The sequence below is a fragment of the Rana temporaria genome, chromosome 3 (assembly GCF_905171775.1).
Source record: "Rana temporaria chromosome 3, aRanTem1.1, whole genome shotgun sequence".
Classification (NCBI taxonomy): Eukaryota; Metazoa; Chordata; class Amphibia; order Anura; family Ranidae; genus Rana; species Rana temporaria.
In genome coordinates this window covers 412761751-412785073 of record NC_053491.1, presented here as the reverse complement: position 1 = coordinate 412785073, position 23323 = coordinate 412761751, and the positions used below count along the sequence as shown (strand labels likewise).

Genomic DNA, 23323 nt, shown 5'->3' with positions numbered 1-23323 from the left:
TTGGAAAATGTTTGGTTTTAGTTATATTTCAGCCAGATACAGCAGGTCCCATAGAGGAGAGGCCTAGATTTAACCAGAAAGTTCAACATGTGTTAAAACATTGCAACCAATCTTTTAAATTCTTCAATCTGATGAAAGATTAAATATGGATGATTGTCTGGGTTACTGCACACCATTTATTAGTTGCTTATCAAAGCCCAAATCCAGACAACATTTATTTCATTTTTGGATAGAGCAGGAAAGGGTTAGAGACTTGGTCAACTACCTTCTGTGTCCCTATCAGGATAGTTAGGGAATATGGGAAAAAACAGTGCTGGACCTGTAGGGTTATCTCACTGCTTTTGCTATCTTAAAGTGACATTAATGATTCTTAAAAAATAAAAAATAAATCATACCTACCTGATCTGTGCAGTGGCTTTGCACAGAAGCAGCCCTGACCCTCCTCTTTTCAGGTCCCCCACCGACGCTCCTGGCTTCTCTTCAGCCAGTGCCCCTAATACCAAGCCACTTGTTCTGGGGACACTGGTGGGTGCTCGTTCCAGAGTCTCGCTCCATGCATCAATAAGACACCCAGAGCCGCAGCTCGCCCCCCCCCCCCCCCCACCACTCTCTCCCCATTGTTGGCTGTGATTGACAGTAGCAGAAGCCAATGGCTCCCACTGTTGTCTCAGCGAATGAGGAATTGGAGACCTAGGAGAAGCTCAGCTCTCGTGCACAGAAGAAGCTTAGGTGAATATTAAGGGGAGGGGGGGGGGGAGGTTTTTTAGCATAGGATGCATGAAGGTAAAAAAGCATTGAAACTGTAAAACCACTTTGAACTATTGATATTGATGTAAATGACCATGTTCCCAGGATGGTGGCTTCTACACCCCAGGGGATTTCTACCGTCTCCTTGGCTTGAAATGTAATTTAACAAAACAAAGGGGGCAAACCAAAAAGTAGCCAATGTGTTTTGGGGGGTCCCCCCTCATCATGGCTAGAAAAAACATTAGGACATCTCCATATCAATCCAATGTCAATACATTCCCTCCTCTAGGTCATATTTAAAACAAATAGGCGATAGTATTTGAAGTATCAAAATTAAAGCGGGGGTTCACCCTGAAAAAAAAAATTCTTGATCTACAATACAAACGAGCATACTAGCGTCAGCTAAAGTATGCCTTTTTTTTTTTTTTTTTGAGCTGCACTTACGGTTTAATCCGTAACTTTCGTTTCCGACTCCAGCCGGGAAATGGGCGTTCCTATGAAGAGGGGTACTTGATTGACGTCCAGCTATGGCGCGTCATGCCTTCCGAAAAAAGCCGAAATAGGACGCCGACATATACGGCGCCTGCGCAGTCAGCTTCTAGTCTGATGCTCAGGCACCGTATAGCGCCGTGAAGAGCCGAGTCCTACTACGGCTATTTTCGGAACGTGGGACGCGCCATAGCCGGCCGTCAATCATGTTCCACTCTTCATAGGAACGCCCATTCCCGGCGGGTGTCTGAAACGAAACTTACGGATTAAACCGTAAGTACAGCGCATAAAAAAAGGCATACTGTAGCTGATGCTAGTATGCTAGTTTGGATGGTCCAAAGTTGTCTTTTTGGGTGAACCTCCGCTTTAATATACAAAAACTTCAGACAATAATGAGAGCATGATTACTAAACCATACCATTTCAGTTCATCAACTGGATAAAAAAATATATATTATTAAAATAATACATTCTGGTTAATATATGAACCTAATGAGAAAAAATGTATATATATAAATTTGTAAAATATAACCAAAACTGATATGAGCCACACACTATATACCGTATTCTGATTGTATAATAGTTGAACAATGCCCCCATTCACTTTGTACAGCCATTCACTTCTACTGTATGTATATTATCTCACATAGCCACACATTTATATTGCCATATTTAAAATGCACAAAACTTTTTATATATGAAAATATCTACACCTTCCCAAAAAATCTGATTCTTCTTTATTTTATAAAAGATAAATGTAGGAGGCAATCTAATTGGTACGCATGGATGGAACAGTCTGTTCTGAAGTCAGATACGTTTTATAGGCGGCTATGTATATCCAAGTTCAAGGCGAGTGTTAGACACATGGGGCCATGTACACAGAACCAGATGTGCACCTGCTCACTCAGCATTTATCGCTCCTTTGAAGTTGGTTGTGGCAACTGTGCACAGGCAGCCAAGTCCATGTGAGAGTGATGAACAGAACATGCAAACCTAGGGAGATAGATTTTGTTACATATGTTGGGGCACTGAGCTAAATATTTTAAAAAGCGTTTCAAACGCTCAAATGTAACCTGTTTACGATGTTTCAGAGTGCCTGAAACTTGAATCATTTATAACAAGTATATTCTAAGGCAGGGCTCGACAAATCCCGGGCGCCAGGTCGCCATGGCGACTAGAAATAGGGTCCTGGCGACTTGGCTTGGAAGGGGGGCAAAAAAAAAAAATTTTTTTTTTTTTTTTGGAAGCTGGAGCCATCTGGTGGTGAGCCGTTGGTATTACAAGTTATTACCACCAGATGTGTAAGCTGGCGCCATCTGGTGGTGGCCGTTGGTATTACAAGTTAAGCATTACAAGTTAAACAGCAATTCTAATGTCATTTTTCACTATTATCACTGCCATCTTCTTCCCTCTAATTAGAACCCCCAAACATTATATATTTTTTTTATCCTAACACCCTAGAGAATAAAATGGTGATCGTTGCAATACTTTCTGTCATGCCGTATTTGCGCAGCGGTCTTACAAGCGCACTTTTTTGGGAAAAAATTACACTTTTTTTTTATTAAAAAATAAGACAACAGTAAAGTTATCACCATTTTTTTTAATATTATGAAAGAAAACTTTTACCCTTTAAAATCTTCATAGGCGACGTTTAAAAAAATCTACAGGTTGCATGTTTTGAGTTACAGAGGAGGTCTAGGGCTAGAATTATTGCTCTCGCTCTACCAATCGCGGTGATACTTCACATGTGTGGTTTGAACACCGTTTACATATGCGGGCGCTGCTCACGTATGTGTTCGCTTCTGCGCGCAAGCTCGTCGGGACGGGGCGCGTTTTCTGGCTCCTAACTTTTTTAGCTGGCTCCTAGATTCCAAGCAAATTTGTCAACCCCTGTTCTAAGGGCTCTTTCATATGAAGCAGGGCTCGATGTAATCAGCCAGGACTCCATGAGCAGAACCCCTGCTGAATCGGAGCCGAATGGGACGGGTGTCAGTTTTTTTTACATTCGTATCTATTCAGTTTGTGTCCAGCAGACACAGGCGGACCTGTGATAGCTCTATGGGTGGTCATATGTACACAACTTCATTTTTTTTTCCCGGACCTGGACAGAATCGGAGGTAGGCGGATGTAAAGAGACACAAGTCCGTTTACATCCACCTGTCCATAGAGCTGCACAGAGCTTCTCATCAGTTTTTCTGTACGTTTTTTTCTGGCGGACCTGATCAGAAAGCCTGTGTGAAAGGGGTCCTAAGCCAGACACCTAGAATAGTGATTTTCTACCTTTTTTTAGGTACCCTTTAAAAGTATGCAAAATTTAGAGGTAACTCAGTCAAAAAATGGGGACCTCCCTTTGACATCAGGGTCCATCAATCAGATCAGAGTCTTCAGCCCCCCATTCCCCCCTTTTTAGATCAGAATACTAATTTACCCTCCCCTCCCTCCCCCTTTGTAAAAAGGAGTCCTCATAACTCTTCACATCAGAGTACTCAGTCAACCCCCCACTTTCACACCAGAGGCCTCACAAACAGCTGTCCCATTTGCTCTATGGAGACTCATGACACTTTGCAAAAATATGGGACGTAGCTCAGCACCCATGAGGAGCCCAGAAGGCACTCTAGTTGAGAAACACTGACCTAAAACACTGTGTGATCTATGACTGCAGAGGCGTAACTAGAACTTTCAGGGCCCTGGTGCAAGAAACCACAAAGGGCCCTTCCCGTTGATCCCGGGGGCCCTTTACTCCCATCGTGGGACCTTTTATCACTGCCCCTCAGCAGGCCCCCTTTCTGCCATTTTGGGGGTCCTTTGTGACCCCCGTAGTTCCGCCACTGGTGTCAGAAGTTTTTTTAAATTTTTGTTATTTTATTGCCATTTTATTCTATTTTTATTGTTTTTACAATTACATTTTTTATTATTCTTGATTTTATTTTTTATGACCATCGTTGGGGAGCTGTGGTGAAATATCAGGGGTTTAAACAAAGAAAGGAGATTGAGGACACTAGCCCTTAACAGAACAGAATAAATAAACAGGAATGGCTCTGTACAGAGCTTCATCATGTTCATTCATAAACTGAAGCATAGTAAACATAGTCCTCAGCTGTGAAGGAAAAATAAATCGTTACTGATCACTGACTCTATTGATTAAGACCTGGAAGAGGACGTTAAATGTGCGCTCCTTCCTTGCTCTCTATCCTGACAGTATCTCTAGCGGAAGTCGGGGGAGGTGGGAGGTGGGAAGGGGAAACCTGGCAGCGCTGCTTGAGTGCAAAGGGGCCCAGGGCAGCAGGACAGGGATAGGGAGGCAGCAAGGGCAGCATGTGGAGCAACCAATGCCCTCCATTTACTTCTTGCAGCCGCTGAATGTATGCAGGAGGGAGAGGAGGAGAAGAGGGCATTCAGCGGCTACATGGAGGGATGCGTTCCTCTACATGCCCTTGCCCCTCCTATACAGGTGTACAGGGGGGCCACACGGGCCCCCTGGAGGATGGGGTAGAGTCACAATTGTGACCCCTGTATGTACGGCCCTGTATGATTGCCTTGTACAGAACAAAATATATAATCTGATTTTACTGAATTCACTTACTGTATGCTTGTATTGGATCAGAGGCACAAAGTGTTGAAGACAGAGACAGACAGGTAACTAGCAATTTTAGAAGGAGATCAGCCATGATAACCTACATACCTCTCTCTTAACTTCCCTCAACTCCACCACCCTTGTATTAAGTCACCATAACATGGCTTGTTCTGAGGCCTCGTACACACGACCGAGTTTCTCGGCAAAAACCAGCAAGAAACTTGCTGGGATTTTTTTTCCAGAGGAAACCGGTCGTGTGTACATTTTTAGACGAGGAAACTGTCGAGGATCCCGTCGAGCCAAAAAGAGAGCATGTCTTCTTTTTCCTCGACGGGAAGAAGAAACTTGCCTTGTCGAGTTCCTCGACAGCCTAACAAGGAACTTGACGAGCAAAACGATGTGTTTCGCTCGTCGAGTTCCTCGGTCGTGTGTACGAGGCCTCAGGCCTCTTCTTATTAGTGAAAGGACAGACATGAGCACAGGTTCTAAGACACACTGCTGCTGCAACCCTTAAGCTGGTCTTCCACAGAATGCATTTCGAGCTGTGGGTGGCCCAGTCCACTACCTTCCACCCAAAATTCTGTCATTCTGAGAATTGAAGGAACCAGGTGGAAAATTGTTGACAGAACAGTGGCTGCACCCAAAAAGATGGCTTTAGTCAAATAGCTGTTTTCTAGCCTATTCCGGTAGGCTAGAAATAATTTAAATACAATATGGAAATGAATATATCATTTTACATTTTGACCATTTAATACATTTTAAAGAATAACATTCTGTTGTGTGTGTTTTATATCTGCCTATGCTTTCATTTAATCTGGTGATCCTGGAACACATGTGCTGGTTATGCTGGAACACCCACTTTCTGCAATCTCGCACTTGATAAGTTTGATTTAAAAACATTAGTGCTGAAAAGTTTCAACTAGCCACCAGTTATAACGTTGCTCCTTTTTCTTGTTCTAGGCTTGCAGTCAGAGCTGGTGTCATTCCTAAACCATGTTGGTGGTTCCTGCATTCCTTCTCTTCCTTACACTCTCTGTACCTGCACTGGGACAATATGAGCACTGGCAGTATTATCCTGAATATCACGAGCAACAAGCACCCCCTCCACGGCCAACAGAGCCACCCAAGCCTGCCCAGAAGGTCCACGTTCGTCTAGCAGGAGAGAAACGCAAACACACTGAAGGGAGAGTGGAAGTTTACTATAACGGGGAGTGGGGCACTGTGTGCGATGATGACTTCTCTATCCATGCGGCTCATGTAATCTGTAGAGAACTAGGCTTCACGGAGGCATTATCATGGGCACCCGGCGCCAAGTACGGCAAGGGAGATGGTGAGTAAGTCTGAAATACAACATGGTGCTATACTTACATATGTATGCTTACAGTGGCGGAGTGTAGGAAGGTCTTATTATGCTTTTGCCAATTTTACTCTGCCTAATGGCCTGCATATGCAAAACAAATTCAAGTTTTAAGCATTAATTAAACATTATTGTTATTCATATATATTTTTTGGTTTTATTTTAAGAGCTACAGTAACAACTAGGCATTTACAAGAATCCTAATGTCCTGTTTTAAAGTTTAAATTCAGTCTATATAAGACACTGTAGCTCTGTAATCAATATATGGATCTAAAATACAAAAAAATCTAACTTTTAAAGTCAGAATTCTGGGCCAGATTCTCAAAAGAGTTACGACGGTGTATCTCAGGAAACACCATCGTATCTCTGTTTTTGGCCCCGGGTATTTATGCGAGTGATTCCTAGAATCAGTTTTGCATAGATACGGCCAAGTTCCGACAGGTGTAAGTCACTTACACCGTCGGATCTTAGATGTAATGCGACGCTGGCCGCTAGGTGGCGTTTACGGTCAGTTCTCATTTGACTATGCAAATGAGACTGATACGCCGATTCCCGAACGAAATTTGCGCGCGTCGTCGTCGTTTACGTCGTTTACGTAAGCGTAAGGTTACCCCTGCTATATGAGGGGTAACCTTACGCCAGTCCGCCGTATGCCATGTTAAGTATGGCGTCGGGTCCGCGTCGGCTTTTTCCGTCGGTTACGTTGTTTTCCTAAGTCGTTCACGAATACGACTTTACATCAATGACTCTCACGTCGGCGTCATTGACGTTTTCTGTCGTGAGCTGGAGCATGCGCACTGGGCTATTTTTCCGCCGGCGCATGCGCAGTTCGATCGGCGCGGGGGCGCGCTTAATTTGAATACAAGCTGCCCCCTTTGAATTACGCGGCCATATGCCGGGCAATTTACACTACGCCACCGCAACTTACGGAGCAAGTGTTTGGGGAATACGGCACTTGCTCCTGTAAGTTGTGGCGGCGTAGTGTACACGTTTTTTTTGTTTTTTATATCAAAGCATTAGTGTTCAGCTGCAGGACGTCCCTCCCAGGACCCACCCTTAATTGTTCTATTCATTTATTTCACCCCCACCCCATATCTCTTCCTTATACCGGCGTAGTGTAAATAGCTTACGCGACGCCGCCGCAGGATGTACGGGAATCTGGCCCAGTATGTTTAAAAGTAAAAATTCTGACTTAATGTACAGTCAGAATTTTGCATTTAAAAGTCAGAATTCTGTGATTAAGAGTCAAAACTCCAATTTTTTAAAGCTAAAATCCTGAGATTAAACTCAGAATTCTGACTTTATCATTTCAGAATTCTTTGATTAAAGTTGGAATTCTGAGTTTCATAATGCTGACATTAAAAGTCAGAATTTTAAGATTAAGGGCTTATTCACACGGCCGTCAGTCCCATGCAGTGGCCAGAGCTGTTTCCTTTTTATTTTATTTTTCACTGTTAATCTGCATGTAGGCAGCCTGTAGAAAGTGAATCGGAGTGCATTGACTGTATAGTCTCACCTGCACAGCTGATTGACAGACATCAGGGATGGGTGCACAGATGGGTTTTAGGTTGAGTGTCAGAGGTCCTCACCTGAGGTCTCAGGCCCCGTACACACGACCGAGTTTCTCGGCAGAATTCAGCCAGAAACTCGATCGGAGCCGTATTCTGCCGAGAAACCCGGTCGTGTGTACACTTTCGGCCGAGGAAGCCGACGAGGATCTCGTCGGGCCAAATAGAGAACATGTTCTCTATTTCCTTGTTGTTCAATGGAAAATTTCGGCTTGCCGAGATCCTCTGCGGCTTCACAAGGAACTCGACGAGCAAAACGATGTGTTTTGCCCGTCGAGTTTCTCGGACGTGTGTACGGGGCCTGACAGTTACTGCTCTGTCAATTTCTTGACCACCTGCACTGCAGCCAAATTCATGAGAGTGCCAACAGAACTCTGTACTTGACAATGTTACTTGACAGTGTTTTGCACTCTCAGGAGCTGGGAGACCGTGCGCGAGGACAAGATGATGAAAAGGACAAAAATGGCAGCCTTCAAGAGATCTTGAACCCAACACTAAAGCCCAGATAAAATAAAATAAAAAACTAAATGAGGACTCAATTATATATCTTCTTTAGTATGCATGAGCAGTTTTAATGATTTAAAGGGTCACTAAAGGATTTTTTTTTTTTTTGCAGAAATGACTGTTTACAGGGTATAGAGACATAATAGTTAACTGATCCCTTTTAAAAATGATTAAAAATAGATAAAAACCAATCATATAATGTACCTACAGTTTAGTTTTGTTTTTGCTGTTGTTTCCTGGTTCTCTGATGTACAGAGCCAGAGAGCCAATAGAGGGCAGTGAAGGTTTTGCAAAACGAAACTGGATTGGTGCCGAGGGGTTTTAGACACACCTCCTTGATTAGTCAGCACAGTGAGAAATCTCCCAGTACTGTGGTGATCAGGAAACAGACAACCAGGAAGTGTCCAGAACAGAGAGGAATTACAGCAACATCAAAGCAAAAACGAACAATGAGGACATGAAACCAGCACTGCAGTAAGGTAAAGGAAGCTATTTAGCTAAAAAAAAAAAAAAAAAATCCTTTAGTGACCCCTTAAAACTGGTCATTTACATGAGCCCAGTCATGATGGGTGCTCATCAAGGTTACCAAAAACCATATTTTTCTTTGAATCTATAGCCAACTATGATCTTAAAAAGTTGAAAATTTCTTTCAGCCATATTAGGAGTAGATCATTTGTGTTTTAATCCTAGTCCAAACTGACCCGAGTGATCCCACCTGGAATCTGTCAATATACTAGACCAGTCATAAGCAGCCTAGGAATTCCCTGCCCTGCAGTTACAGGTATACACTCCCCTTGTATACATGTGGCTGGGAATGCTTTGACTGCAAATGATTGGCACAGTATAGATGGCATCTACCTAGCAGTATCACTCAGGTGAGTTCTGACTAGGATCTGGACATTGTGAGCTCATCCCTAATTAAGGGTACTCACACAGGATTTCCAGTATCCCCCTGCTCTTGATGCTTGCTCACTGTCTCTCTGAAATTCTGCATTAGGTAATTATAGATTGTTTTTTTATAGATTGTTTTTTAAATGTGTATTTAACCCACTATGACATCAGTGCATTATGTTTATCTGACTACAGTAACCTAAATTTTAATTGGTTACACATTATCATGACTGCTTGTCCTGCTTCATTGAATGAATGAATGGCCCTCTCCTATTTCCTCAGGTACAATCTGGCTGGACAACGTACACTGCAACGGCAGAGAGAGCAGCATTGCCTCTTGCACCTCTAATGGCTGGGGGGTTTCGGACTGCAAGCACAGTGAGGACGTCGGCATTCAGTGCAGCGACCGCAGGATCCCTGGGTACAAATATGATAATGCTTTGGTGGAGCGGCTGGAGGTGAGGATTGTGGGAAAAGCCACACCTAAGAATTGTGGGTGGAGATATAAGATATTTTATAATATTCCATTCAGTGGTAATTCATAGAATGAAGGCAGTGTACTTATATATCACCAGTAAAATGCAAGACATACAGTGCTTCCGGAAAGTATTCACAGCGCCTCTCTTTTTCCACATTTTGTTATGTTACAGCCTCAGGGCCCTTTCACATGGGACAGATTCGTGATGATCCACCCCGTGAACCTCCGCTTGTTCAACGGGGATCGCTCCCCTGATCCCCGCTGAGCCGGCGGATGACAGGGCGGTCCCCGAACACTGTGCAGGGACCGCCCTGTCAGATCTCCGCTCTCCCCTATGGGGGGATCGGATGAACACAGACCGTCTGTCCGTGTTCACCTGATCCGCTCTGCAGACGGATGGAAAAATATGATTTTTCTCCGTCTGCAGAATCGGAGTATTGCGGACACTGATATGATCGGGTGTCAGCGGATATTCATCTGCTGACACCCGCTATCTCATAGGGATCAATGTATGTCCCTTTTTCATTTGTAAACGAATGGATGAAAAAGCGGACGTATGGTCCACATGTGCGAAAGGGGCCTCACTCCAAAATGGATTAAATTCATTATTTTCCTTTAAAATTCTACAAAGAATACTCCATAATGACAACGTGAAAGAAGTTTGTTTGAAATCTTTGCAAATTTAATAAAAAACGAAAAAAAAAAAAATCACACAAACATAAGTATTCACAGCCTTTGCTCAATACTTTGTTGAAGCACCTTTGGCGCCAATTACAACCTCCAGTCTTTTTGAGTATGATGCTATAAGCTTGGCACACCTATTTTTGGACAGTTTCTCCCATTCCTCTTTGTATGACCTCTCAAGCTCTATCAGGTTGGATGGAGAGCGTCAGTGTACAGCCATTTTCAGGTCTCTCCTGAGATGTTCAATCGGGTTCAAGTCTGGGCTCTGGTTGGGCCACTTAACGTTCACAGAGTTGTCCCATAGCCATACTTTGTTATCTTGGCTGTGTGCTTAGGATCATTGTCCTGTTGGAAGATGAACCTTCACCCTAGTCTGAGGTCCAGAGCGATCTGGAGAAGGTTTTCATCAAGGATGTCTCTGTACATTTCCTCCAGACATGACGCTTACCATTCAGGCCAAAGAGTTCAATCTTTGTTTTATCAGACCAGAGAATTTTGTTTCTCATGGTCTGAGAGTCCTCCAGGTGTCTTTTGGCAAACTCCAGGCGGGCTGTCGTGTACCTTTTACTGGGGAGTGGTTTCCGTCTGGACTATCATACAGGTCTTTGATTGGTGGAGTGCTGCAGAGATGGTTGTTCTTCTGGAAGGCTCTCCACAGAGAAACGCTGGAGCTTTGTCAGAGTGACCATCGGGTTCTTGGTCACCTCCCTGACTAAGGCCCTTCTCTCCCGATCGCTCAGTTTGGCCCGGTGGCCCGCTCTAGGAAGAATCCTGGTGGTTCCGAACTTCTTCCATTTACGAATGATGGAGGCCACTGTGCTCATTGGGACCTTCAATGCTGCAGAAACATGCACCCTTTCCCAGATCTGTGCCTCGATACAGTCCTGTCTCGCAGGTTTCAAGGATGAACATTGGAAACAGGATGAACCTGAGCTCAATTTTAAGTGTCATGGCAAAGGCTGTGAATACTTATGTACATGGGATTTTTTTATTTTTAATACATTTGTAAAGATTTTAAACAAACTTCTTTAATGTTGTCATTATGGGGTATTGTTTGTAGAATTTTGAGGAAAATAATGAATTTAATCCATTTTGGAATGAGGCTGTAACATAACAAAATGTGGAAAAAGTGAAGCGCTGTGAATAATTTCCGGAAGCACTGTAGGTGATATATGTAAAAAGATATACAGTAGAGGCCAAAAAAAAATCATCTTTTAGAGCAGAAATGTTCTGGTTGGTTGCTGTAGATTGCTGTACATTACAGGATCATTGAATCTAGTCCAGGAGATGAGCTGTACGTTTTTTCAGCTTCAATTCCTTAAAGTTCAATATTACAGTGATAACTTGGCACTCTAAGGACAACAAGCGTCCCAGGAGGTCCAGAGGGACTGAAGGGTTTGCTCCGACTCCCTTGAAGATGAAGCTTGACTGAGCTGCCTGTAGCAAAGTCACCATTTCCATTAATCATCAGCTTTGTGTGTCATGCATTACACCGAATGTGTGTCATTGTCTAACTGTCCATCCTGAAACCAGCTCTAATCCCATCTGTGCACACAGCCCAGATATCTATTCCCTATCCAGCCTATACAAATACTCTGTGTGATCTCTCTCTCTATATATAATCTTCCTTATACCTTCCCGCACATACACTGTTACAATTTATCAAAATATCTCAATGTCCATCCAGGTACTCCACCTGTAAACAACTTGTACATCCATGTACTTCTTTTATATGTCATCCTATACATCCATGTACCTCTCGTATATGCCATCCTGTACAACCATGTGCCTCTCTTATATGCCATCCTATACATCCATGTACTTCTCTTATATGCCACCCTGTACATCCATGTACCTTTATTATATGCCACCCTGTACATCCATGTACCTCTCTTATATGCCACCCTGTACATCCATGTACCTCTCTTATATGCCACCCTGTACATCCATGTACTTCTCTTATATGCCACCCTATACATCCATGCACCTCTCTTATATGCCATCCTGTACATCCATGTACCTCTTGCCATCCTGTACATCCATGTACCTCTCTTATATGCCACCCTGTACATCCATGTGCCTCTCGTATATGCCATCCTGTAAATCCATGTACCTCTCTTATATGCCATCCTATACATCCATGTACTTCTCTTATATGCCATCCTATACATCCATGTACTTATCTTATATGCCATCCTGTACATCCATGTACCTCTATTATATGCCACCCTGTACATCCATGTACCTCTCGTATATGCCATCCTGTAAATCCATGTACCTCTCTTATATGCCATCCTATACATCCATGCACTTCTCTTATATGCCATCCTATACATCCATGTACTTCTCTTATATGCCATCCTGTACATCCATGTACCTCTATTATATGCCACCCTGTACATCCATGTACCTCTCTTATATGCCACCCTGTACATCCATGTATCTCTCTTATATGCCACCCTGTACATCCATGTACTTCTCTTATATGCCATCTTGTACATCCATGTACCTCTCTCATATGCCATCCTTTACATCCATGTACTTCTCTTATATGCCATCTTGTACATCCATGTACCTCTCTCATATGCCATCCTGTACATCCATGTACTTCTCTTATATGCCATCTTGTACATCCATGTACCTCTCTTATATGCCATCCTGTACATCCATGTACCTCTCTCATATGCCATCCTGTACATCCATGTACTTCTCTTATATGCCATCTTGTACATCCATGTACCTCTCTCATATGCCATCCTGTACACCCATGTACTTCTCTTATATGCCACCCTGTACATCCATGTACCTCTCTCATATGCCATCCTGTACATCCATGTACCTCTCTCATATGCCATCCTGTACATCCATGCACCTCTCTCATATGCCATTCTGTAATCCATGTACCTTTCTTATATGCCATCCTGTACAACCATGTACCTCTCTTATATGCCATTCTGTACATCCATTTACCTCTTTCATATGCCATCCTGTACATCCTTGTCCCTCACTCATATACAATACTGTACATCCAGGTACATTGTCCTGTACATGTGTGTGTCCTTATGTTGTACATGTGTTGTTCTTATATTACTTCCATACTCCACTCCACATGCTGACAGCTGCAGTCATAAAGTATTTGCTGATTCTGAACAGCTTTCCAAAGTCCCCCCCCCCTATACTTCGCCCGTATGGTAAATACAAGTACACAATGGAAGCGTTATATGAAAAGAAATGGTGGGCTTGAATGAACATCCCTGGCATCATTTATAGGACACACACGTGCTGTATGACAGGTCTCCTCTGTGTACTTGCTGTTACTGCTGCTCTATATACAGTATTATGTGAGCTGCCAGAGGCTGCAGTGTGTAGGTCTGTGTTTACTCTTCTCCTGCAGTTCTCACCAGTCCAAAGTAATCACACCTAGTGTACAGTACACATATATTATTACACAGCTCACTGAGTACAGTGCTGTATTGTGCGGCATGTATACCCACCACTGGGTTTTCCCTCGCTGTGACAGACACTGTGCTCCTTTCAGCTGTCTATCGTGTTAAGATTGAACCATCACTCCCCTGACGTTCTTTCATTTTGTTACTGTGATGTGTGATTTGCTTTAGGCGTGACCTTGCCAACGCAGTCTGTGCTGTGTTTACACTCTGTGCCCAGGCTGGACATGACTGAACCCAGCATCTGAGCCCAGACTGGTTGGTCTGGATGTCCTACAAAGCGTCTGGGTCACAAGTTCAAGAAGTGCGTCTTCTGCTTAAAATATGTTTGCTCAGAGCGTGGTCATAGTGTATATATAGCTGACATTTTGTATGTTGTGTGTACACATCTGCACAAAGGGTGTATGTATGTGTGTGAATATATTTAGAGCCTCAACCCCCCACGTGTGTTTGTGAATACAACTACCTCAAAATATTTTAATATATCAAGTAGTCAGTTTAGTGAATCAGACTTTTTAAAACATAATGGAGATTTACTAAAACTGGAGCTCTCAGAATCTGGTGCAGCTCTGCGTGATAGCCAATCAGCTTCTAACTTCAGCTTTTTGAATTAAGCATTGACAATAAAACCTGGAAACTGATTGGTTTATATGCAGAGCTGCATCAGAATTGGCATTGCCTAGTTTTAGTAAATCAATCCCAATATGTTTATAACAGTTGTAGAAGAGCTACTTGTGACTGTGGTTTATAGATGCCCCTTATATATCTGCCTGTGCTAAGTACTCTGTATTGGTCTCCCTATAGAAGGTACCCCATCTGTGTTTGCCTTTACCAAGAAATTGTGTATAGGACTGCCTGTAGTAGGTACACCCTTTGTGCCTGCCAGTGCTAAGTACCCTATATGGACATGCCTACAGTAAGTACTGCCTCTATCCTTGCCTATGCCAAGTACTCATTATGGGCCTGCCTGTAGTAGGTACTCCCTCTGTGCCTATCTGTATGAAGTACTTTTTATGGGCCTGACTGTAGTAGGTACTCACTCTGTGCCTATCTGTACAAATTACTGTGTATGGGCCTGCCTGTAGTAGGCACTCCCTCTGTGCCTATCTGTACGAAGTACTTTGTATGTGTATGGGTCTACCTGTAGTAGGTACACCCTTTGTGCTTGACAGTGCCAAGTACCCTATATGGACCTGCCTAAAGTAAGTACTGCCTCTATCCTGTCCTCTGCTATGTACTCAATATGAGCATGCCTGTAGTAGGTACCCCCTCTGTGAATATCAGTACGAAGTACTCTGTATGGGCCTGCCTGTAGTAAGAACTCTTTCTGTGCCTTCCTGTACTAAGTACTCTGTATGGGCCTGCCTGTAATAGATACCCCCCCTGTGCCTGACTGTACTAAGTACTATGTATGGGCCTGCCTGCAGTAGGTACTTCCTTTGTGCCTGTGTGTACTGAGAACTTTGTATGGGTCTGTGTAAAAGGCACCCCTTTTCGCCTGCCTTTACCAAGACTTGGTATGAGCCTGCCTTTAAAAGTGCTCTGTGTGCGCCCACCTGTAGCATTTTTTGCCTTTTAGCCTATTTGCTCTTTGCCTGCCAGTAGTATGTTCTCTGTGTGTCCTTGCCTGTAGTAAGGGCTCTCTGTACATTCCTGTAGTTAGGGCTCTGATTGTGCATATCTGTAGTAAACACTCTGTTGTGTTGCTGCCTATAGTACGTGATATGTTTACACCTTCTGGTACTATGTGCTCTGTGTGTGCCTGCCTGTAGTAAACACTCTGGAGTTGATGTACTAAAGGCAATTTGACTGTGCACTTTGCAAAGTTCAGTCGCACTTTTTTATTTTCCTTGCATGCTTGCATGTGTAGCGCCTGGTTACTTCAAAGTACTGGTGCTATTTAAATTTAGAAAGAGTTTAGAGTGTAGTTAAACTCTGATCTGGTTAAAATGTTCGAACTGGGTCTCTGTCTCGGCTTGCCTGTGCTGTGGGCTCATTCTGTTGTACTGGGGTGTTCTTCCTACCCCAGGGCAGTAGGTGGCAGCAGTGGAGTCAAGGTTTGGGTGCTCTTCCCCAGCAGCCAATCAGGAGGGTTGAGCCTCGCTGTGCATGCTGGAGGAGGGTATTTATGGGGCAGACGCCATTGGTTCGGGTTCTTCTTCTTCAAGTGCGGCATCCACCTTTAGGGTGTCTGCACCACGGCGCCCCAGCGTTATGGCCTACCTGACCGGGGCGTGCTCACAACGCGGAGTTTCTGATTTCGGGACCATGTGGGTCCGGAACATTTGAGTCGTGGCAGGGAGCCCAGTGGTCGACTGGGTTCCCAATTCTGAAGATCCCAAGCGGTATCGCTGTTTGGTGGGGAGTCCATCTGAGGAGAGCCAACAAGGGTCTCGACAATCCACCCGGGATCGAGGTATCCGGACACTGGGAGTCTGGTCACCTGTCACTCGGTACCTGAAAGGAATTAGAAGGAGATCCAGGCTTAATTTTACTAAGGAGGTACATCTCCGTAACTACAATCAGAAGGGCCTGTGGCAGAGGTTTCTTACTGAATTCATACTAGGAGGGCCTGTGGCAGAGACTTCTTGTCAAAGGTTCGAGCGATACTCTGGCTGCCAGATCAGTGAGAGAGGCCTGTCCAGGTACGCTATTCCACTCAGGCAGGAGTGGCGCAAAGAAGTGTTACACGTGGGAGAAGGAATGTTTCCCTATTACTACGCCTGAATTTGCTATTCTTCTTCCTTCAACTTTACCTTCTTCACCACAAGTTTATTGTTTTTACCCGGCTGGGTAATAAAGAGCACAACAAGCTCTCTGTGTGTACCTGCCTTAATAAGCACTCTGTGTATGCTTGGCTGTAGCAAGAACTTTGTGTTTGTCTGCCTAGAGTAAGTGCTCCATTTGTGCCTGCCTGTAGTAATGGCTCTGTTTTTGCCTGCCAGTAGTAGTGTTTCCCCTGTACCTGCCAGTAGTTAATGTTATGTATTAGTCTACCTGCGGGTTATATGCTTGTAGTTGGTTGGCTATATGAGGAAGGTCCTCATTGTGAATTATATATATTTGTTGCTTGTAGTATGTCTGTCTGTATTTTTTGGTTTCTTTCAGAAGGTTCTGTCTATTTAGTTATTAGAAGTATATGAGCCCTGAAGCACAGGAATTAAATGAGTGGTCTCTTTTAGTGCTTAGAAACCATTTTCTCTGATTTATGTGTGGCATTTGCACTATGTAGCTGACAATAGGAGAAAGAATTGATAATTACTCTCGAAAATATATTTATTTCCTTTACACAGATGTGCTATGAAGCTGTGTGGCCGTTTAGGGGTGCGTTGTGGTCTGGTGAAGTGGGGTAAGAATTTAAATGTGTGTATGCTAGTTGGAACAGTCCTTTCCTAATGTGTGTCTTGTGTTCCTTATATGATTATATGCTTTACTAGGGGAGTTTCTCCCAGTGTGTAGAGGTGGAAAGGAGCTGCTTCTGTAACTTGGTGTGCATGAATGGAGGAGGAATACCCTGCATGATTGGGTACATAGGAAGCCTATTGTATGCCTGAAAGAAAGGGGAGCTCCCTGTGTGTCTGGACTGGGGAGAAGTCCAATGGGTGGGGGCTGAGCTCACTGTGTGACTGGATGGAGGTGGAGCTTAATGAGTGGTTGGGTGGAGGTTGAACTCAATGTTTGGCTTTGTGGAAGTGAAACTCAGTGTGTTGCTGGGTCGAGCTGGAACTCAATGTGTGTCTGGGTGGAGGTGGAACTCAGCAGGTGGCTGGTTGGAGGTGAATCTCAATGTGTGGATGGTTGGAGGTGAAACTCAATGAGTGGCTGGGTGGAGGTGGAACTCAATGTTTGGCTTGCTGGAAATGAAACTCAGTGTGTTGCTGGGTCAAGCTGGACCTCAATGTGTGGCTGGTTGGAGGTGGAACTCAATGAGTGGCTGGGTGGAGGTGGAACTCAATGTTTGGCTTGCTGGAAATGAAACTCAGTGTGTTGTAGGGTCGAGCTGGAACTCAATGTGTGTCTGGGTGGAGGTGGAACTCAGCAGGTGGCTGGTTGGAGGTGAATCTCAATGTGTGGATGGTTGGAGGTGAAACTCAATGAGTGGCTGGGTGGAGGTGGAACTCAATGTTTGGCTTGCTGGAAATGAAACTCAGTGTGTTGCTGGGTCGAGCTGGAACTCAATGTGTGTCTGGGTGGAGGTGGAACTCAGCGTGTGGCTGGTTGGAGGTGAATCTCAATGTGTGGCTGGTTGGAGGTGAAACTCAATGAGTGGCTGGGTGGAGGTGGAACTCAATGTTTGGCTTGGTGGAAATGAAACTCAGTGTGTTGCTGGGTCAAGGTGGAACTCAATGTGTGGCTGGTTGGAGGTGGAACTCAATGAGTGGCTGGGTGGAGGTGGAACCCGATGTGTGGCTCATTGTATGACTGGGTGGAGGTGGAGCTCAGTGTGTGGTTGGATGGAGTAGAATCTCACTGTGTGATTGGATGGAGAAGATGTTCACTGTGTGATTGGAGGGAGAAGAAGTTCACTGTGTGATTGTATGGAGGAGAAGCTCATTGTGTGTCTGTGTGGAGGTGGAGCTGAATGAGTGGCTGAGTGGAGGTGGAATTCAATGTGGGGGTGGGTGAAGGTAGAGCTGATGCGTGGTTATGTGGAGGTGGAACTTAATGTATGGTTGGGTGGAGGTAGAGCTAATGCGTGGCTGTGTGGAAGTGGAACTCAATGTGTGGCTGGGTGGAGGTGGAGCTCAATGAATGGATTGGAGGAGGTGGAACTCAATGGCTGACTGGATGGAGGCTGGATTCAATGTGTGGTTGGTTGGAGGTGGTACTCCAAGCATGCGTCGACTTGATTCTGAGCATGCGCGGGTTTTTAACCGATGCTTTTGCGTACTAACCGTCGGTTTTGACCTATCGGTTAGGCGTCCATCGGTTCAATTTTAAAGCAAGTTCTAACATTTTTGACCGAAGGATAACTGACCGATGGGGCCCACATACCATCGGTTTGGACCGACGAAACGCTCCTTCAGTCCGTTTCCATCGGTTTTTACCGACCGTGTGTACGCGGCCTAAGGCCTGGCTCGCCGTCTCCGCTCAAATTCATTGCAAAGGTGTTCTATCGTGTTGAGGTCAGAACTCTGTGCAGGCCAGTCAAGTTCCTCCACCCCAAACTCTCTTATCCATGTCTTTATGGACCTTGCTTTGTGCACTGGTCTAAATCATTTGGTGGAGGGGGGATTATGGTGTGGGGTTGTTTTTCAGGGGTTGGGCTTGGCCTCTTAGTTTCAGTGAAGGGAACACTTAAGGCATCAGCAAACCAAGATATTTTGGACAATTTCATGCTCCCGACTTTGTTTGGGGATGGCCCCTTTCTGTTCCAACATGACTGCGCACCAGTGCACAAAGCAAGGTCCATAAAGACATGGATGAGCAGGTTTTAGGTGGAAGAATTTGCCTGGCCAACATCAGTGCCAGACCTCATTATTGCACTTCTGGAAGAATCATCAAACATTCCCATAGACACACTCCTAAACCTTGTGGACAGCTTTCCCAGAAGAGTTGAGGCTGTTATAGCTGCAAAGGGAGGGCCAACTCAATATTGAACCCTACGGACTAAGACTGGGATGCCATTAAAGTTCATGTGCGTGTAAAGGCCGGTGTCACAATACTTTTGGTATTATAGTGTATGTAGATTTATATTTGTCTGATGATGATGATCGTGATGACAATAAAAGATCTACTGCTTAGTGAATTGTTGATAACCAAGCAGGGCCATGTGTTTGGCAGAATGGAGGAATAAGCCAGTAAAACTGGCCATGTGTTATTGCAACCTGTACTTAGAGAGTATTTTTATATTTTTTACAGACAGGCAATTTTTAGTCCCAGATAAAAATTCTGCTGAACTTTTCAGAGTTTCTGCTGACCATCAGTCTGGTCCATGCACCTGTTTATACACCCAGCTCTAATATAAGGAGCTACGCCACTTTGCACACAACCGATATTGACTTGGAACGTGGGTTGAAGATTTCTTTAATAGGCACTCCCACAAGTGATTAGGTCTCGGCATTTGAGGAGACAAGACAGCAGCTGGTAAAGAAATGATTTCTCTATAATTAGAGCTGCCCGGACCTGCCATCAGAGACCGGATAGTACATTGCACCCACATGACAACGTTTCAGAAATATGTTTTATGGTTTGGCTCCTCTTTAATTATCCAGTACCGCAGTTATGTCCTTCACCTATAACATATTGCTGCATCCACAGGTGCTGAACATTCTGGTGGAAGACGTGCGCATCCGCCCCATCCTTGCCACATACCGCAAGCGAGTGCCTGTTACTGAGGGTTACGTGGAAGTAAAAGTTAATGACCAATGGAAGCAGGTGTGCGACACCCACTGGACCCAGAAGAACAGCAGAGTAATATGTGGCATGTTCGGGTTCCCCGGGGAGAGGAAATACAACCAGAAGGTCTACAAGTAAGTGAGCGTAAAAAGGAAAAGATGTAGATGCAGAGATTATTAATACAGTACAGGATGCAGCAACCCATAGAAACCAATCCAGTTTCGCCTTTTATCAGTTTAGAGCAGACCGGTTAAATGTGACTGCTGATTGGTTCCTGTTGGTTAATTCACACTTTCTGTATAGGTGATCTCCGAACAGATATAAAACACAAAGATCCTGTGGCTTGGTAATTATTAATACATCATTATTACCAGGGCTCAAGTCCTGCGGGAACGCGTGGGAACGGAGTTCCTGCACTTTTTTCACAGCAGGAACTCCCTTTGCAGGACTAGAGCAGCTGAGCCACCCGAGCCGATCCTTCACTAAGCGGCGATGCCCAGCTCGAGTCACTGTCAGGGGCAGGCGAACCTTAGTAATCCTTTATGTTACTGGCCGCTTCCTGTATATGGATTCATCAGGTAGTGTATGGGTATTCCGTCACTTCCTCAATGCCGCAATGTCTCCTGGGAGCTTTTGTCATTGTTCCCAGGAGACACTGTGGAGGTTTTCCGTGAGTTATCGCGGGATTTAGAAAGAACTTGCTTCTCGTAATTAAAACATGCGGTTTAGTAATTATGCATATGAACGTATCATTTTTTTTTTTTTTGGTGGGGGAGTGGATCTTGGGTGGGAGTTCCCACACTTTTTTCCCCAGGACTTGACCCCTGATTATTACCCTTATCTCATATACACCTTAATAGGCGGGTATACAGTATATTACTAGTACCCCTTATTGCATATTCATGTTTCCCAAACAATCGTTTACATTAAAAAAAAAGATTAAAAACTCACCCACGATTATTTTATGAATAATCATTTGCTCCAGTACTGTGCTAATATATTTCATTTATTTATACCAGAAGCACCCACCTAACCAGTTTAAATTACTCTCTGGGGGTACATGTGCTAATTAACATTTGTTCCGCACCACCTATGCCTAAAGCCTGGTACACACAACCAGATTTTCCGTGGACAAAGCGTAGGACTTTTGACCGAAGGGCGTTGGCCATGAACTTGTCTTGCATACAAACGTCAAAGAATTGTTGTCCAACAAACACGATGCTACCTGTTTTTTCAGCTCTTTAGCGCCACCCTTTGGTTAACTTCTGCTAATGTTGTGTTATGGTTAGCACTGCTTCTGAGCATGCGTGTTTGTACTTTGGATTTTTTCTCGACAAACTTGCGTACACACAATCGTAAAATCCGATAAGACACATTTGTTGTCGGAAAATTTTAAAGCATGCTATCCCACTTTTGTTGTCAGAAAAACCTGACAACGCTTGTCCGATGGAGCATACAAATGGTTGTATTTTCCGACAAAAGCCTGCCATCACACAATTCCTGACGGAAAATCCTATCGTGTATACGAGGCTTTAGACTAATCTACAGGTGGCCAGTGGTTGTTAGAATATGTGGTTATGCTGCACAGGACTGGTATTTGGCCATTTTTCCCGTCAAATGAAAAGCTTTATAGGTGTATTGTATATGTGCTTGTCTTAGTTTGAATGTCTTTTTTATAAAGTAAAACAAAAGGCAATTCTTTTTTCTAGTGGAGGTGGAGACGGATTAGAACATCTGTCAGGTTTTTATTGCTGTCTCCATTATGGAGATTCACCCTCTCTATTTGTCCTATTTACTGTTATCTGTTAAAAGTGAAAGTAAAAGAAAATCCCACATTTTTGGGTTGTCCCCAGAAAAGTAATACAGGGAACATCTTCCAATGGGAACACTAGTTCTGGTGACCTGGGGGGCCCCAAGGGATTCCCTTCATTTGCAAGGATTTCCTCTCACTTCTTGTTTTGGCTATGGGACAGGAAGTGAAGATAAATTTCCCAATGGGACACAAATTGCAAAAACAAAATAAAACATTTGACAGGGGTTGTAACGGTATGGCCCGTGGGACCCAGAGGCTCTTGAAGGATGTGGGGTACTCCTGTGTCAGCTTCACCAATGACTGAGAACTGATATCATGGATTACATGAGATGGGACAGTAATGATAATTCATGTATTGCAGGATATCTTGAAATATTACAAGTTGTTCATTCTGAACACAACAGGTCAATAGAGCGTCTCCTTCAATGTGGAACATAGACTGTTAAGATGTTAATTGATGTTAATCACCTTCAGCTACCTGGCTGTAGTGATGAAAGCTTGCTGTGATTGCATTCTATTGTCTATTGTGTTAATTAAGCCTGGCTCCTAAGATATTTCATGGTGCTATGCTAACTAACCCTGTATTGTGTGGAAGTTCTATTGATGCTAATATGTGTTGTGAGTTAACACACTCTAAAGGTCAGAATTCTGACTTATGTTCACTAAAAGAATGTGGATTGTGTAGCAGGTGAGAATAGCTTATCGCGGAGTCAGAACGTCTGGGTAATTATTAGTAATTAGTTCATGTAGATTATCTAAATGTCATTATCTAAAGGAATGTGTATTGAGCACCCATTGTGTCATGTTGTGGGTGAAGTTAAGCCATTGTTTCTTGGGGCTTCTAACTGTATATAAGGAGCCTGAGTTTACCATTAAGGTATCCATTCTGTTTGGAACCAGAGAACAGAGCTGTGTCTCGTTATTCTGGGGGAAATCCAATGGGTCCTGTCTGCTGGATTGTGGAGTGTCGGAAGCTGTCTTGGGTTGGTGGAATGGAATATCGTAACGGCGTTAACCCCTGACCGTTACAGGGGTTATAACCCTTTATTCTGATATCCATAATAATAATAATAATAAAAGTTTTGCCCATAGTTCTACTCTAAGCCCATTTGGAGTCACTGAAATAGATTTACAGTGAGACAGCCATTGTAACAGCAAGCTTCACCTTCATTCTTACTTCAGCGACTTTCCTATTACTGCAGTTGTGTAGACTGTCTAAATATCGCAATGCAGTTCAATAAAAATCAAACCCAGTGAACCTTGTTATCATCTCTAAGTAATACACACAGAACTGGTCAGACACGCCCCTTCTCTGCAATATAAGTCTGAGTGAGAAGGCTTATGTTGAGGGGTGTGGCTGTTATTGAGCTATGCCAGCACAGACCACTGCAGTGTGAGAGTTAAAAGCAGCATTTTCAGACCAAAAAAATATAT

General features: G+C 43.9%; 1 protein-coding gene across 1 annotated transcript in view; it reads left to right on the top strand.

Annotated features, from left to right (window-relative positions):
* Nucleotides 1-23323, top strand: part of LOXL2 (lysyl oxidase like 2) — a 111779-nt gene that overhangs the window by 46706 nt on the left and 41750 nt on the right. The window contains exons 2-4 of the mRNA XM_040346078.1: nucleotides 5770-6139; nucleotides 9412-9587; nucleotides 19999-20210. Coding sequence (XP_040202012.1) covers nucleotides 5803-6139; nucleotides 9412-9587; nucleotides 19999-20210 — 725 coding nt within the window. The 5' untranslated portion in view covers nucleotides 5770-5802. The remainder of the gene's footprint in view (nucleotides 1-5769; nucleotides 6140-9411; nucleotides 9588-19998; nucleotides 20211-23323) is intronic.